This window comes from Dermochelys coriacea, chromosome 1 (genome assembly GCF_009764565.3).
Source record: "Dermochelys coriacea isolate rDerCor1 chromosome 1, rDerCor1.pri.v4, whole genome shotgun sequence".
Lineage (NCBI taxonomy): Eukaryota > Metazoa > Chordata > Testudines > Dermochelyidae > Dermochelys > Dermochelys coriacea.
Genome location: NC_050068.2, coordinates 350,640,872 through 350,658,388, shown reverse-complemented (window position 1 = coordinate 350,658,388; position 17,517 = coordinate 350,640,872). Strand labels below are relative to the sequence as shown.

At 43.1% G+C, this 17,517-nt stretch overlaps 1 protein-coding gene across 1 annotated transcript in view; it reads right to left on the bottom strand.

Moving 5' to 3' along the window:
- LOC122458839 (claw keratin-like) overlaps nt 1-9,302 on the bottom strand; it is a 42,808-nt gene extending 33,506 nt beyond the window's left edge. Inside the window, exon 1 of the mRNA XM_043508507.1 lies at nt 8,891-9,302. Within this exon, the coding sequence (XP_043364442.1) occupies nt 8,891-9,302 (412 nt within the window). The remainder of the gene's footprint in view (nt 1-8,890) is intronic.
- Nucleotides 9,303-17,517: the final 8,215 nt, after the last annotated feature.

Below are 17,517 nucleotides of genomic sequence, written 5' to 3'. Positions count from 1 at the left end.
TGACACTTTTCCTAATGTGTGGACAGCTTAGAGGATTCCGCTCACACTGACAGTCACAATCGCTAGTTATGAGTGCACTTTTTCAAAGCTCCAGCTCATTAAAATATATCTTTGATCGATGATGGCCAATGAGAGGCTGACATTGCTTGCTATTTTATCACTTGACAATGCCATTGGCCAGTCTTTGGACCTCTCTGATGCTGTGCTTCAGTTTGCAAGGGCAAAGGTGAGAAAAGCGAACTTTTGAACTAAAGGACTAGGCTAACATTGTAAGGCTGTCAACTATGGTAACACTATTTAATACTGGTCTATCCAGTGTTGGTGCACAGTTCAATTTCTTGATGTTAGTACATTTCAAAAATGTAACATTAAAATTTAAAAATATCTATAAGCTTAGAGGAAATGATTTTCTTTATTTGCTTATATATGGCATGAAAAAATACAGATTTTCAGATCCTAGCATGCAAATATATCATCTTATGTGATGGATAAATCATGCATGTAAATCATACATCAAAGTCATAAAATGGGCTACAAATGTAATAAAAATAAGGTATTCAAAAGTTTAAAAAATGGAGGAGGGAGCACCGAAGATGCTCCTCACCTGGGGCACAATTTGGTCTAGAGCCGGCTTTGTGTGCACGTCACACCATGTGGCGTTAGAAACAAATTAGGGCTGTCAAGCAATTAAAAAAAATTAATCATGTGATTAACCGCTCTGTTAAACAGTAATAGAATACCATTTATTTAAATATTTTTGGATGTTTTCTACATTTTCAAATATATTGATTTCAATTACAACACCAAATACAAAGTGTACAGTGCTCACTTTATATTATTATTTTATTACAAATATTTGCACTGTAAAAAAGAAACAAAAGAAATACTATTTTTCAGTTCACCTACTATAAGTGCTGTAGTGCAATCTCTTTATCATGCAAGTTGAATTTACAAATGTAGAATTATGTGCAAAAAACAACTGCATTTAGAAATAAAACCATGTAAAATTTTAGAGCCTACAAGTCCACTCAGTCCTACTTCTTGTTCAGCCAATTGCTCAGACAAACAAGTTTGTTTACATTTTCAGGAGATAATGCTGCCCATTTCTTGCTAACAGTGTCACCTGAAAGTGAGAACTGGTGTTCACATGGCACTATTGTAGCCGGCATTGCAAGATATTTATGTGCCAGATGCGCTAAAGATTCATATATCCCTTCATGCTTCAACCACCATTCCAGGGGACATACGTCCATACTGATAGCAGGTTCTGTTTGATAACCATCCAAAGCAGTGCAGACTGAAGCAAGTTCTTTAGAAATCTCACATTGGTACCTTCTTTGCGTTTTGTCAGATCTGCAGTGAAAGTGTTCTTAAAACGAACATGTGCTGGATCATCATCCGAGACTGCTATAACATGAAATATATGGCAGAATGTGGGTAAAACACAGTAGGAGACATACAATTCTCCCCAGAGGAGTTCAGTTACAAATTTAATTAATGCATCATTTTTTTTAACGAGCATCATCAGCATGGAACCATATCCTCTGGAATGATGGCTGGAGCATGAAAGGGCATACAAATGTTTAGCAAACCTGGCATGTAAGTACCTTACAATGCCAGCTACAAAAGTACCATGCGAACATCTGTTCTCACTTTCTGGTGATATTGTAAATAAGAAGAGGACTGAGTGGGTTTGCAGGCTCTAAAGTTTTACATTGTTTTGTTTCTGAGTGCAGTTATGTAACAAAAAAATCTACATTTTAAAGTTGCACTTACACGATAAAGAGATTGCGCTATAGTACTTGTATGAGGTGAATTGAAAAATAGTATTTCTTTTGTTTTCCATTTTTACAGTGCAAATTTTTGTAATAAAAAATAATAATATAAAGTGAGTACTGCACACTTTGTATTCTGTGTTGTAAAAAATATCAATATATTTGAAATGTAGAAAAACATCCAAAAATATTGAATACATTTCAATTGGTATTCTTTTGTTTAACTGTGAGATTAAAAATGCAATTAATTTTTTGAGTTAATCGTGTGAGTTAACTGTGATTAATTGACAGCCCTAGAACAAATTAATTGTCAAAAACACATAGAAAAAAATTATATCAGTTGAAGGAGTTATCAAAATTTGGTTTGTAGAAACAAAGGAACTCTCAAGTCCTTCAGGCAGTCTAAAACAGTTTATTAAAACACTCTTGACTCAGGGTTATTGTTAACCATGTTAACTTATTCTCCTATGTGAACTGGAGACGTCCTATTCAACTTGCTTTTTCCATAACCATTCAGATGATGTGTTAGGGATCCTTTTAATCTTGCACGTACACTTTGTGACTCTTAACAATGGGAAGGGTTTGGGGTATTTTCATTTTTTTCCCATTATCAAGTTTCAGGCGTTGGTCTCTTCATGGTTTAGACGTTAAGTTCTAGATTTTTTGGAGCAAGACATAGAGTTGGGACATGAGAGCCTATTGATTTTAGTGGGAATTGGGCATTCAAATCCTTTAGGGAGCTCTGAAAAATCTCTCCCCTCAATTTTTAATTTAGGGTTTAGGAAGAAACTCCCTGTTTCCTCATAAAGGACTAATTCATTATTCTGCTTTCTTCTGAAGCAGCTGGTGAGTGACACTCATTGAGACAGGATACGGCATTAGATGGGCCACTCGTCTCTTCCAGCCTGGCAACTGCTACCTTCTCATGTGCAGATGTAATTCTAGGTGCAGATCCTCATCTGGTCTAATTTAGTGTAGCTGCAGTGAAGCAACACAGATTTACACCATGGGAGGAGGTTGTGTTTAGTGTTGGGTTTTGATTAATAAAAGAAAACACTTCAGTTTTGCTAAGGTTTCCAAACCAAAGCACCTGCTATTCCAGCCACGTTCTGTGTGATATTTTTTTTAATGGACTGGAAATCCCAAGCATTAATGAAAGAAATGTTATAAACGGTAGAACCTAAGAGTTACAAACATCTCGGGAATGGAAGTTCTTCATAACTGTGAAATGTCTGTGACTTTGAAAAAACTGTTATGGCTGGTCTTTCAAAAGTTTACAATTGAACACTGACTTTTACTGCTTTGAAACTTTACTATGCAGAAGGAAAATGCTGCTTTTAACCATCTTAATGTAAACTAAACAAACACACAGTTTACTTACCTTGTCAAATCTTTTTTAAAAACTTTCCCTTTATTTTTTTAGTAGTTTACATTTAACACAGTAACTGTATTTTGCTTTTTTTATTTGTCTCTGCTACTGCCCGATTGCATACTTCCAGTTAAAAATGAAGTGTGTGGTTGACCGGTCACTTTGTAACTCTGGTGTTTATCACTCTGAGGTTTTACTGTATTTATACTTCTTAGAGACATGGCTTTTTTTAAGACAAAGACACTAACAAGGATTCAAAGGAGCTGGTTGGGTCCCTTCTTTCTTTCTTTCTTACTTTCTTTCTTGCCTGCTGGGTGTTTCAAATTTATCCCCACAGCAGAGAGATGTTTTGCTTCACATGTGGAGTGATATTCCACGAGGCATGCATGACACTGACGTGAGGCAGTTCCCTGACTGCACAGTGCTAATTCAACCCCCACTGGCAGTCGTGACCTTCCCAGAAGCAATTCTCAGCTCTTTTCCTCAGGAAAGCAGAGAGGGATCCTCAGGAGCAGCTGACATAAGAGGTGCTGATGGGGGCGCATGTGGTGATAGAGGCTTAGAACCTTATGGAGAATTATATCGTTATGGGGGTCCCTGTGATTATGGGAGATAATACGGTTATGGTGGGCAATAGAGTTAGTATGGGCTCCATGATCACAGGGGCCCATATGATTCTGGGGGAATACAAGGTTTGCAGGAATGGCGAGGGGCCATCATTACGTTAATGGAAACTGTGGGCCATGTTAAACCCAGCAGGCATATCCATAGGAAAAGGAAGAACCAGGAAATGAACAGCAAGATACAGATTCATGTCTGATCACATAGGTCTGGCTTTGAGAAGTAGTGAGTACACTGTACTCAGTGTGAAATAATGAGAGAGTTGCATTTCATCAGCACCTCTACGAACATTCCTCATGGGTTTCTTCTAATGCCTTCCTGGCTATGGGCTTCCTCTATTAACAATACAGTGGGCCTGATTCTCAACTACATGATGGGTTTTTACACCACTCTGCAAAGTGTAAATGGAGCCGGGTCCGTAAGGTGTATGTTACCTACATCTACATCGACTTGAATGGCTCTCTCCCTTGAAAAAGGAGTGTCAAAAGACTTTAGTGTCAATGAGAATGATGCTAGATGATCTCCTATCCATGAATATGGACTGTTTCTGCCTTTTAACTTTCTAACAGCAGCTGCATAACAGAAATTTTTCAACTTTCGCTTTTATTGTGTGTTCTTTTAGTTGAGACTGACCAGGGTGAAACAAGTAATTAAAAATGGTGGCAGACAGATTTGAGTGTCAAATTCTGCAATTGCAATAAATAAATAAGATAATTGTGTGAGAAACACACCGCTTTGGAGCTGGTGATAGGACACAGCCCTTCATGAAACCATGGAAATCCAGTCTTGCTCCTCTGCTTCCTTTCTTTATTCTTTATTTTGACAATTTTCGACTCCTATTTATTTCAAATTCAAATATATACTACCCCATACTATTGTTTTTCAAATATATTCTACCCCATACTAGTTTAATTGCTCTTCCATTCGTTATCTTTTCATATCACTAAAGGCATCAACATCATTTGGCCAAAAATGTCCTCCAGGTTTGGATACCTCCAGTGTTGGTGCACAATTCAGGAAACCTTGTAGCCTGTTATAAATCAGTGTTGAGCATGAACTGCTCCGGTTTGCTTCAATGGGAGTTTTGAGTACTCACTACTTCAGAAAAATGGGCTTGGAGTTTCTCCTGTTAGGCATATAAAATCAATGGCTCTTTTGGAAAAAGGTTGGCTTAGCTGCATCCAGAAGCTCGATCATTGGAATAGTGGCTGATTTAGCCCAGGTCCAATTCTGTTAGGCCTGAAGTCTTGTGTGAAATGCTCTTACTGTAATTCAAAGGATCAGATTTGCTAGGCCTTCTAATTTAAAGAAAAGAAAAGAAAAGAAAAGAAAAGAAAAGAAAAGAAAAGAAAAGAAAAGAAAAGAAAACGTGTGTTTGCAACATACTTGTGAAATCAATTTTTGGTCATGTCGTTTGAGCAAGGAGTGGAGATTGCTGCTGACCAGTTGATGAACACATCAGGGCAAAGAATGAGAAGATTAATTTCATTGAGTTATATTGGTACAATGAAATAAAAAATCTTAATATGATGCTGAACAATTTCTGCCCCAATACCCTATCACGCCACCATTGCAAAGTAAGTTCAAAGCTCATGTCAAGGAGCTGACTTAGTTGAATTTAAACCTCCCCCCACACAGTAGGTTGCCATAAAAGATGGCTTTCGAGATGGATGCTACGTGCTACATGTCACTGGACTTCCCATCAGAGGAGAAGAGAAGAATGTCCTGGAAAAAGGAGAATTATTCTAAAAAAGGGCTGCTGACTCCATAATGATGTTTCAGCAGCATGTCTGTTGGAGAGTTTATTATTCAAAAGGACATGCCGGAGATACATTGGTTTAAACATTCATCCTTAGCACCGGGAGGAGCAGTAGTGCTGGAAATGGGGTTTGGTTTGGTCAGAGGGCTCCAGATATGGTTGCCAACTGTCCAGTCACACAAATCCAAACAGCGTTGCTCCACCCCTGCCCCTTTTCTAAGGCCCCACTCCGATCACTCCATCCCCCCCCATCACTTGCTTTCCCCTACTGTCACTTACTTTCACTGGGCTGGGATAGGGGGTTGGAGTGCGGGAGGGGGTGTGGGCTCTGGGCTGGGGCCGAGGGGATTGGAGTGTGGAAGGGGGCTCTGGGCTAAGTCTGGGGCAGGGGGCTGGGGTGCAGGAGGGGGTGTGGGGTGCAGGGTCTGGAAGGAAGTTTGTGTGCAGGAGGGAGCTCTGGGTTGGGTAGAGGGTTTGGGTGCAGGAGGGGACTCTGGGCTGAGGCAGGGGTGCAGGGGGTGAAAGGGGTGTGGGCTCTGACTGAGCTTACCTCAGGCAGCTCCCAGTAGGTGGCGCAGTGGGTTTAAGGCAGGCTCCCTGCCTGGCCTGGCCCCACACCACTCCAGGAAGCAGCCAGCATGTCCCAGCAGCCCCTGGGGGGAGGGGGAGGGGCTCTGCATGCTGCCCCCGCCCCCAGCACCAACTCTGCAGCTCCCATTGGCCGGGAACTATATTAGATCTGAATTATATATTGTCCTGGCTATGTGGCTGATCTCTTAGGATTCGTAGAACCCTCTATATGATGAAATTGGTTTTTAATAACTAGTCATCGTAAAGTGTCAGGGTGGTGAAATAAGAGCTGGAATGACTAAGGAGACTGCATTTTTGACTTCTTGTTAACTATTGTGATGAGACAGTGTGACGGTGCACCCCATAAGACTTTATGGAAATATGCTTATGAATGTATATATGACATAACTGGAATATGTTTTATGCTACATATGTCATGTAACATATCTATGTAAAGGTTATGAACTACTGAATATATTCATCCTATTTGTACGCATATGTCATTGCTGTATTCAAAGTTATGAATATTGGCTGTATAATTGTTTAATTTTAAATAGCCTTAGTAAGGCATTTGGTCAGCTTCTTGAGAAAGGAATGTGTAAGTTAAGTGCCCAATCAAGAAGTACTTAACAGACAATGGATCTTGGAAGGCTTCAATCCACATAAGAAGTCTACCTGAGATCTTCAAGGTAGCATGTGAACCAAGGCTACTAACTGTAAGTTCTGAGTCATGCATGGACATGTGACTTGCCCATGTGACTCCCAAACTCCATCTTGTAGCTGGAATTCTACACAGGGAGAGGGAGGAGGTCTCCACCCACAAGAGAAAGTCTATTTAAACCCTTTGGAGACCCCTCTATTTTGTCTTCAGCTGGCTCAAGAGATCGCCTCTCCACCCCCAAGGATACCTGAAAGAAACTGGAACAAAGGACCATAACTACAGGGGGTGTGAGTGATTGCTGGACCCAGATTAGAAGGAGACTGGTCTGTAAAAGGAAGCCTACTGAAACTCCTCTGAGGGTGAGTATTCAGTTTTCTTACTGTATTAGGCATAGACTTGCGGGTTTTATTTTATTGTACTTGGTAATTCACTTTGTTCTATCTGCTATTACTTGGAACCACTTAAATCCTACTTTCTGTATTTAATAAAATCACTTTTTACTTATTAACCCAGAATATGTATTAATACCTAGGGAGCAAACAGCTGTGCATTTCTCTCTATCAGTGTTATAGAGGGCGAATAATTTATGAGTTTACCCTGTATAAGCTTTATACAGGGTAAAACAGATTTATTTGGGGTTTGGACCCCATTGGGAGTTGGACATCTGAGTGTTAAAGAAAGGAACACTTCTTCAGCTTCTTTCCAGTTCAGGTCTAGGTTTGCAGCAGGCTAGTGGGTCTGGCTCAAACCAGGCAAGTCTCTGGAGTCCCAAGCTGCCAGGATAAGAAAGCAGGGGCAGAAGTAGTCTTGACACATTAGTTGGCAGCCCCATGGGGGTTTCTGTGATCCAACACATTACTTTTGTTACTATTCCTTCACTATCTTGGTATCTAATGTCAGAATAACCACCAGCATGGGGTGAGTCTGCCATATTCCTCAGCAGTTTGTCCTGAATCTGGTATTCTGAGCTGTGACCCACTGAGGTCAGGTGATGCTTACAAAAATCTGGGTCGCTGTCCTTCAATGACTCACCCAGATGCTCACCATGAACCATATGTTTAGTCTTCTTGAAACCAAAGAAAAAATGTACATTCTTGAAGTGAAAATCGGTCTAAGTATTTCCAGGGAAAAACTCTTTGCTAAAACAGGTAATGCAAGGAGGAACTGCACCCTGGTATTCAGGGCCTGCAGAATGCTATCAACCACTCCCAGGGCTGGATTCTCCTATCACTCCAGGGCTTCAAAAATTGCAACTCGAGAAGTGCCTGGTGCTACCAGCTCCACAGGGAGGAATTTTGTCCAATGCGACTTTTAAGCAAGGAGGGAGGAACAATGAGAACCAGAGACCGATATTATGATGCAGCAGAGTTTTTAATGCAAATGCAATTGGCAGTACACAGTTACAGGAAGAAATACTACAGATCAGAAAGAATGTATTTCCAGAGTTTCAAGAAGGGCCTCAACCAATTGCAGGCATCAATGGAGTGTATTTCAGACAAGATGTTCTGTTTGCTTTGTTGCAGCTGCAGAGGTTGACAAACAAGTCCCCTTCGCAACCATTGTAAGTTCCTCGTTTTACCCCAGTTGGTGGGAAGTGAGACAAAACAAAATAAAAGCAGAGAATTATGCAACTTCTCTCTATACGTCGCCGTAGCAAAGATCAAAGTGAGGCGCTAAAGGTACCTATGATGGGAAGGACAGAACATATGGGGCCTAATTCTCCTTCACAGCAAGGTCTCTTTTTCCCACTCTCAAGGGACTTAAACTAATACTAAATGTAACTGCTGTCCATCTTAAGGCCCCTGTTTCCTTCACACTGTGGGGTTAGGGTAAACAGCCTGTGTGTAATTCGGAATGACTCCACATGTGAAAGCGAAAATCAGCACTTGGCTGGCAAAGCCTTGCAGAAAGAGTCATAAAGCGTAACATTAGAAATGCAGCATGGGTATCAGACCCAGGTGCTGAGCACACACAGCTCCCACTGAGTTCAAGTGGAGCCATGTTTGCACAGCACTTCTGAAAGCCATGCCCAAAAGGACAGGGTGAATCTGTATCTTGCTGTTTATTTTCTGGTTTTTCCTTCTTCCACGGCTGCTTCTGCTGGGTTTAGCATTGCCCACAATATCCACCAAGATACCTACGGCCATATCCCCCGTATCCCCATAATCCCCTGTAACCATAAAGACCCGGGTAACCACAGTATCCCCCATGGCCCAGTAATCCCCCGTAACCATAACGGCCACCATAACCATATAACCCCCCTAAACCATACAATCCTCCATAATGGCTTCCATGGCCATACAATCCCCCCAAACCCAATGAGCCCCCGAAACTGGGTCTGACCACAGGTGCTCCTATGGCTCCCATTCCATTGTGCTGAGAGAAATTGCTGAGAATTGGTCCTGGGAGGGTCACGACAACTGGTGAGGGTCTGATCACCATTTCGGAATCAGGGCACTGCCTAACGCATGGCTCGTTGCAGCTACCAGTGACTGGACAGGGCCAGGCCACCCTGCATTCTGGATAGCACAGGCTGGAGAAAGTCATCTTTCTGGGATGGAGGTGAACCTGAAACACACACCAGGGACTAGAGTAAAGAGAAGGTACAAGGGTTGGTGGAAGAAAGGCTTCAAAGCTCAGTTACAATTGTAGTGAGGTCGGCCTGGGGCCTAAGAGAGATGGGATGAGTAGGCTTAGTCTCTATGTGTGTGGCCATGTATTTGTTCCTATTTTTTCTTTCTACTCTTCTCCACTTGCACTAAACTTCCCTCCTAGCTGGCCCCTTTGAGCTTCTATTAATAACATTTTCTGAAAAACATCGACTGGAATAAGTGTCACTGTTTCCATGATGGACACCTGTGATTCTGGATCCATTTTAGACATTTCTCAAAGAGAACATGGCTGGGATCATGGTAATCACTTCCTTTCATTTGAGGATTTAACCTCTGCATGCAAACGAGTTGAGTCCAGTATCAGAGTGTGGCTCATTGGTTTTCCAAAATTTGGGAGTCATCAATACTTGATGATGAATAAACAGAGACTTTACTTTTCTCCAAAGAATTCACTAAGGACAAGCTCCTCAACTGGGGTAAAATGGGTTCAGGTCCACTGACTTTCATGGAGCGACACTAAATTATACCATCTGACGAGAAGCACCTTCAATGGGTATTTCTGCTCAGAAGAATGTAGGAATTGTTAGATTGGAGCACACCACTTGCCAGCTTAATCCATTCTCCTGTCTCCAATCGTGAGGTGTAACAGCTGCTTCAGAATAAAGTAGAAGACCACTGAACTGGCCCTTTCTGTACTAACCTGGGAAAATGTATTCATAATCCAGATAAGTGAAATATGGTTAAGTGACTTTCTGAAGTTACTGAAAAGATTTAAATGCCCTAATTCTTTTTCCAGTTAATAGGAAATATGTTTCCCAATTGTATATGTTGCAAAGTCCCTCCTTTAGCTTCAGATCATGAATCCACCAGTGCCTGCAACTAAATAACTACACAAAATAATTATGGAAGAACACTCTTATCCCTCGTGAAAAATCACAGTGAGTAAAAGCAAGGTTCAGTCTTAAATGAAAATAGCCCCTACTGTCACATCTCTAGAGTTTGAAAGCGATTGAGTCAAATTGGACCTACCGAGTTCACCATGGAGATGAAGTCTGGAGAAGTGATTAGAAAAGCCTTGAGTCATGAGCGCTTTTATACAGTTCCTAGGACTTCCTGGAGAATCTTTTTGAAGGAGGTCCTAATTAGTTACCAAACAAACTTGATTACCTTTGTAAATCCTTTTTGGATGGAGCTAATTTCCTCAGAGTTTGTGATCAGTGAGTTAATCTCAGCCTCAGAGGGCATGACATGCACGTTGCACTCTTCATCTTTCTTTCATCTTAAAATTGTACGGGCCAACTGCATTCCTTATGTCATTCCACTGACTTTTTTGTGGTTGCAATGAGAATGAATGTCAAGGTGATTCTAAGCTACATCAGTAGCACAATAGGCTCTGATTAAAGGAATCCAGTTTGGTCCTTTCAATTCATACTGGTTGTGGCCAGGGGCATTGGGTCGTTCACTGTAAACCTGCTAGGCATGAGGGAGCCATTTTTGTGCATTCTTACCATGTCTGTCCCAAGTGGATAAGATCCAATTCCCTTTGAAGTCAGTGGGAGCCATTCCATTTCCTCCAGCTGGTTTCCTGTCAGGACCTTAAATCTGAAATTCACCCGTTGGCAGGGGTATAGTAAAATGCCCTATGAACAATTTTAATCCCACTTTAAACTTTCAAACTGGATTTTAGCAGGGACCTAAGTAGAGCATGGGCCTTTGTGATGGTCGTCTGCCCAAGGGTGAATCTTACCCTATGGTGAGTAAAACTTTACCTAACATTGGACCTCCACTTGGGTCACTAATGCTGTCACAAAGGGCTACCTAGGGCACATTTGCTCATGGGTCAAAGTAGGGATGGTGGTGAGTGAAAGGAAGCAGTGCTCTTTTATAGATATGGTTTGAGTTAAGTCTTGGAATCTGTACTCAATCAGAAACCATCTCTCCATCCATGAGCAGGAAAGAAACTGAGGTCTTGTAAGACAATGCAGCTGACTGAGCCCCGCAAGAAGCCAAGGAGAAATGAAAATAACTCATTCTTGGTGAAGGAGGAGATGGCTGTGCGATGAGATTTGACATAACGTCTGACCAGCCATAGGGCATGTAGCAGAAAACATTCCTGCCTGATCCAGAATGTTGTTTAGAATGTAAAAGATATCCCCAAGAGTGGGTACCATATCCAGGGAAGAGGGCAGAAGTATCTTCCTTTGATTTTAAGGCCTTGAACCTCTTTGAAGTTGAAGCAACTGTGCTGATTTACACCAAGAGAGCACCTGCATTTTCTAATAAAAATGTTTCACAAAATACCGCATGCAAAATTACATTTGAATGAAAATTAAATAGCACCAGATTGTGTGACTTTAGATCATGACCTGATTATGGGAATGACACGAGAGACCTTGGCCTCCATTTTTTTTTTAAATGACTGTGTTACTCAATGCAGAGGTGTCTAATCCCAACAATAATTTGTTAATATTCTAAGAATACCACCCTTTGCATGTGTGAAATGTCATAACCACACAGCTAAAGGGTAGCATAAAATCCATCCTTTACCTATAAGGGGTTAAGAAGCTCAAATAACCTGGTTGGCACCTGACCAAAAGGACCACTAGGAGAAGAAGATCCTTTCAAATCTGTGGGGGGAGGTTTTTTGTTGTGTGCTTCATTGTTGTTCTCTCGGGATAAAGAGAGGGACCAGGCAGAAAAAAAACCTCTCCTAAAACCATACCTGAAATAAGCCTCTAAGATTACAAATTGTAAGTATAGCAAGAGAATGCGTTAGTTTATCTTTTGTTTTAGCTTGTGAATTTTCTCTGTGCTAAGAGGGAGGTTTATCCCTGTTTTTTGTAACTTTGAAGTTTGGCCTAGAGGAGAAGCCTCTATGTTTTAAATCTTATTACCCTGTAAAATTACCTTCCATCCTGATTTTACAGAGGTGCTTCTTTTACTTTTTTTTCTTATTAATAAAATTCTGTTTTTTTAAGAATCTGATTGGTTATTAGTGTCCTAAAAACCCAAGGGTCTGGTCTGTGCTAACCTTGGTTCCCTATCTGGTTGGTAGATTATTCTCAAGTCTTCCCAGGAAAGGGGTGAATCATAGAATATCAGGGTTGGAAGGGACCTCAGGAGGTCATCTAGTCTAACCCCCTGCTCAAAGCAGGACCAATCCCCAACTAAATCATACCAGCCAGGGCTTTGTCAAGCCTGACCTTAAAAACTTCTAAGGAAGGAGATTCCACCACCTCCCTAGGTAACGCATTCCTGTTTCATCACCCTCCTAGTGAAAAAGTTTTTCCTAATATCCAACCTAAACCTCCCTCACTGCAACTTGAGACCATTACTCCTTGTTCTGTCATCTGCTACCACTGAGAACAGTCTAGATCCATCCTCTTTGGAACCCCCTTTCAGGTAGTTGAAAGCAGCTATCAAATCCCCTCTCATTCTTCTCTTCCGCAGACTAAACAATCCCATTAACCTCGGCCTCTCCTCATAAGGCATGTGCTCCAGTCCCCTAATCATTTTTGTTGCCCTCCGTTGGACGCTTTCCAATTTTTTCACATCCTTCTTATAGTGTGGGGCCCAAAACTGGACATAGTACTCCAGATGAGGCCTCACCAATGCCGAATAGAGGGGAACGATCACGTCCCTCAATCTGCTGGCAATGCCCCTACTTATACATCCCAAAATGCCATTGGCCTTCTTGGCAACAAGGGCACACTGTTGACTCATATCCAGCTTCTCGACCGCTGTTACTCCAGATCCTGTTCTGCAGAACTGCTGCCTAGCCATTCGGTCCCTAGTCTGTAGCGGTGCATGGGATTCTTCCATCCTAAGTGCAGAACTCTGCACTTGTCCTTGTTGAACCTCATCAGATTTCTTTTGGCCCAATTCTCTAATTTGTCTAGGTCCCTTTGTATCCTATCCCTACCCTCCAGCATATCTACCTCTCCTCCCAGTTTAGTGTCATCTGCAAACTTGCTGAGGGTGCAATCCAAACCATTCTCCAGATCATTAATGAAGATATTGAACAAAACCAGCCCCAGGACCAACCCTAGGGGCACTTCACTTGATACCTGCTGCCAACTAGACATGGAGCCATTGATCACTACCCGTTGAGCCTGACAATCTAGCCAGCTTTCTATCCACCTTATAATCCATTCATCAAGTCCATACTTCTTTAACTTACTGGCAAGAATTCTGTGGGAGACCGTGTCAAAAGCTTTGCTAAAGTCAAGGAACAACATGTCCACTGCTTTCCCCTCCTCCACAGAGCCAGTTATCTCGTCAGAGAAGGCAATTAGATTAGTCAGGCATGACTTGCCCTTGGTGAATCCATGCTGACTGTTCCTGATCACTTTCCTCTCCTCTAAGTGCTCCAGAATTGATTCCTTGAGGACCAGCTCCAGGATTTTTCCAGGGACTGAGGTGAGGCTGACTGGCCTGTACTTCCCAGGATCCTTCTTCTTCCCTTTTTTAAAGATGGGCACTACATTAGACTCTTTCCAGTCGTCTGGGACCTCCCCTGATCGCCATGAGTTTTCAAAGATAATGGCCAATGGCTCTGCAATCACATCTGCCAACGACTTTAGCACTCTCGGATGCAGCGCATCCAGCCCCATGGACTTGTGCTTGTCCAGCTTTTCTAAATAGTCCCAAACCACTTCTTTCTCCACAGAGGGCTGGTCACCTCCTCCCCATGCTATGCTGCCCAGTGCAGCAGTCTGGGAGCTGACCTCGTTCGTGAAGACAGAGGGAAAAAAAGCATTGAGTACATTAGCTTTTTCCACATCCTCTGTCACTAGGTTGCCTCCCTCATTCAGTAAGGGGCCCACACTTTCCTAGACTTTCTTCTTGTTGCTAACATACCTGAAGAAACCCTTCTTGTTACTCTTAACATCTCTTGCTAGCTGCACCTTCAGATGTGATTTTGCCTTCCTGATTTCACTCCTGCAGGCCTGAGCAATATTTGTGTACACTTCCCTGGTCACTTGTCCAATCTTCCACTTCTTGTAAGATGCTTTTTTGAGTTTAAGATCAGCAAGGATTTCACTGTTAAGCCAAGCTGGTCGCCTGCCATATTTACTATTCTTTCTACACATTGGGATGGTTTGTCCCTGTAACCTCAATAAGGATTCTTTAAAATACACCCCAGCTCTCCTGGACTCCTTTCCCCCTTATGTTATTCTCCCAGGGGATCTTGCCCATCAGTTCCCTGAGGGAGTCAAAGTCTGCTTTTCTGAAGTCCAGAGTTCGTATTCTGCTGCTTTCCTTTCTTCCTTGTGTCAGGATCCTGAACTCAACCATCTCATGGTCGGTGCCTCCCAGGTTCCCATCCACTTTTGCTTCCCCTACTAATTCTTCACGGTTTGTAAGCAGCAGGTCAAGAAGAGCTCTGCCCCTGGTTGGTTCCTCCAGCACTTGCACCAGGAAATTGTCCCCTACACTTTTCATAAACTTCCTGGATTGTCTCTGCACCGCTGTATTGCTCTCCCAGCAGATATCGGGGTGATTGAAGTCTCCCATGAGAACCAGGGCCTGCGATCTAGTAACATCCGTGAGTTGCCGTAAGAAAGCCTCGTCCACCTCATCCCCTTGGTCCGGTGGTCTACAGCAGACTCCCACCACGACATCACCCTTGTTGCTCACACTTCTAAACTTAATCCAGAGACTCTCAGGCTTTTCTGCCGTTTCATACCGGAGTTCTGAGCAGTCATATTGCTCCCTTACATACAGTGGAACTCCCCCACCTTTTCTGCCCTGTCTGTCCTTCCTGAACAGTTTATATCCATCCATGACAGTATTCCAGTCATGTGAGTTATCCCACCAAGTCTCTGTTATTTCAATCACATCATGATTCCTTGACTGTGCCAGGACTTCCAGTTCTCCCTGCTTATTTCCCAGGCTTCTTGCAGTTGTGTATAGGCACTTGAGATAACTTGCTGTTTGTCCTGCTTTCTTAGCCCTCCCCTTTCGTGCTCTCCTGCTCGTGCTTCCTCCTGGTATCCCACGTCCCCACTTACCTCAGGGCTTTGGTCTCCTTCCCCCACTGAACCTAGTTTAAAGCCCTCCTCACTAGGTTAGCCAGCCTGCTTGCGAAGATCATAGAATCATAGAATATCAGGGTTGGAAGGGACCCCAGAAGGTCATCTAGTCCAACCCCCTGCTCAAAGCAGGACCAAGTCCCAGTTAAATCATCCCAGCCAGGGCTTTGTCAAGCCTGACCTTAAAAACCTCTAAGGAAGGAGATTCTACCACCTCCCTAGGTAACGCATTCCAGTGTTTCACCACCCTCTTAGTGAAAAAGTTTTTCCTAATATCCAATCTAAACCTCCCCCATTGCAACTTGAGACCATTACTCCTCGTTCTGTCATCTGCTACCATTGAGAACAGTCTAGAGCCATCCTCTTTGAAACCCCCTTTCAGGTAGTTGAAAGCAGCTATCAAATCCCCCCTCATTCTTCTCTTCTGCAGACTAAACAATCCCAGCTCCCTCAGCCTCTCCTCATAAGTCATGTGCTCTAGACCCCTAATCATTTTTGTTGCCCTTCGTTGTACTCTTTCCAATTTATCCACATCCTTCCTGTAGTGTGGGGCCCAAAACTGGACACAGTACTCCAGATGAGGCCTCACCAGTGTCGAATAGAGGGGAACGATCACGTCCCTCGATCTGCTCGCTATGCCCCTACTTATACAACCCAAAATGCCATTGGCCTTCTTGGCAACAAGGGCACACTGCTGACTCATATCCAGCTTCTCGTCCACTGTCACCCCTAGGTCCTTTTCCGCAGAACTGCTGCCGAGCCATTCGGTCCCTAGTCTGTAGCGGTGCATTGGATTCTTCCATCCTAAGTGCAGGACCCTGCACTTATCCTTATTGAACCTCATTAGATTTCTTTTGGCCCAATCCTCCAATTTGTCTAGGTCCTTCTGTATCCTATCCCTCCCCTCCAGCGTATCTACCACTCCTCCCAGTTTAGTATCATCCGCAAATTTGCTGAGAGTGCAATCCACACCATCCTCCAGATCATTTATGAAGATATTGAACAAAACGGGCCCCAGGACCGACCCCTGGGGCACTCCACTTGACACCGGCTGCCAACTAGACATGGAGCCATTGATCACTACCCGTTGAGCCCGACAATCTAGCCAGCTTTCTACCCACCTTATAGTGCATTCATCCAGCCCATACTTCCTTAACTTGCTGACAAGAATGCTGTGGGAGACCGTGTCAAAAGCTTTGCTAAAGTCAAGAAACAATACATCCACTGCTTTCCCTTCATCCACAGAACCAGTAATCTCATCATAAAAGGCGATTAGATTAGTCAGGCATGACCTTCCCTTGGTGAATCCATGCTGAGATTCATCCAAGATGCTCTTCCCTCTCTTCGTTAGGTGGAGCCCGTCTCTGCCTAGCACTCCTCCTTCTTGGAACACCATCCCATGGTCAAAGAATCCAAGCCTTCTCTCTGACACCACCTGCGTAGCCATTCGTTGACTTCCACGATTCAACGGTCTCTATCCAGGCCTTTTCCTTCCACGGGGAGGATGGATGAGAACACCACTTGCACCTCAAACTCCTTTATCCTTCTTCCCAGAGCCAGGTAGTCTGCAGTGATTCATTCAAGGTCATTCTTGGCAGTATCATTGGTGCCCACGTGGAGAAGCGGGAAGGGGTAGCGATCCGAGGGCTTGATGAGTCTCGGTGAAGGGGCTTGGGGGAATATTTTGGGGAAACAGGAACTCCAAGTGGTCATTTTCCTGAATCTTTGTCTAACTCACTTGGTGGTGGCAGCAGTACTTATCCAAGGACAGGGAAGGATTTGTGCTCTGGGAAGTTTTTAACCTAAGCTGATTGAAATAAGCTTTGGGGGTCTTTCATGCAGGTCCCCACATCTGTATCCCAGAGTTCAGAGTGGGGAGGGAACCTTGATAATGAATATTCTAAGAATACAGCCCTTTGCATGTGTGAAACACCAGCAAGTGTTTGTGAGGGGTTTTGAAATCTTGAGTTCTGAACATGCTGAAGAACTTCCAGCCTTAACTTCCTTACTAGGTTTGATAGCCCTAGAAAAAATGGCACATTGGGGTGAAGGTCACAGGGGGTCAGTTGCAGAAACAGAAATACACCCCAATACTTCCGACTCCTCCTACCACAG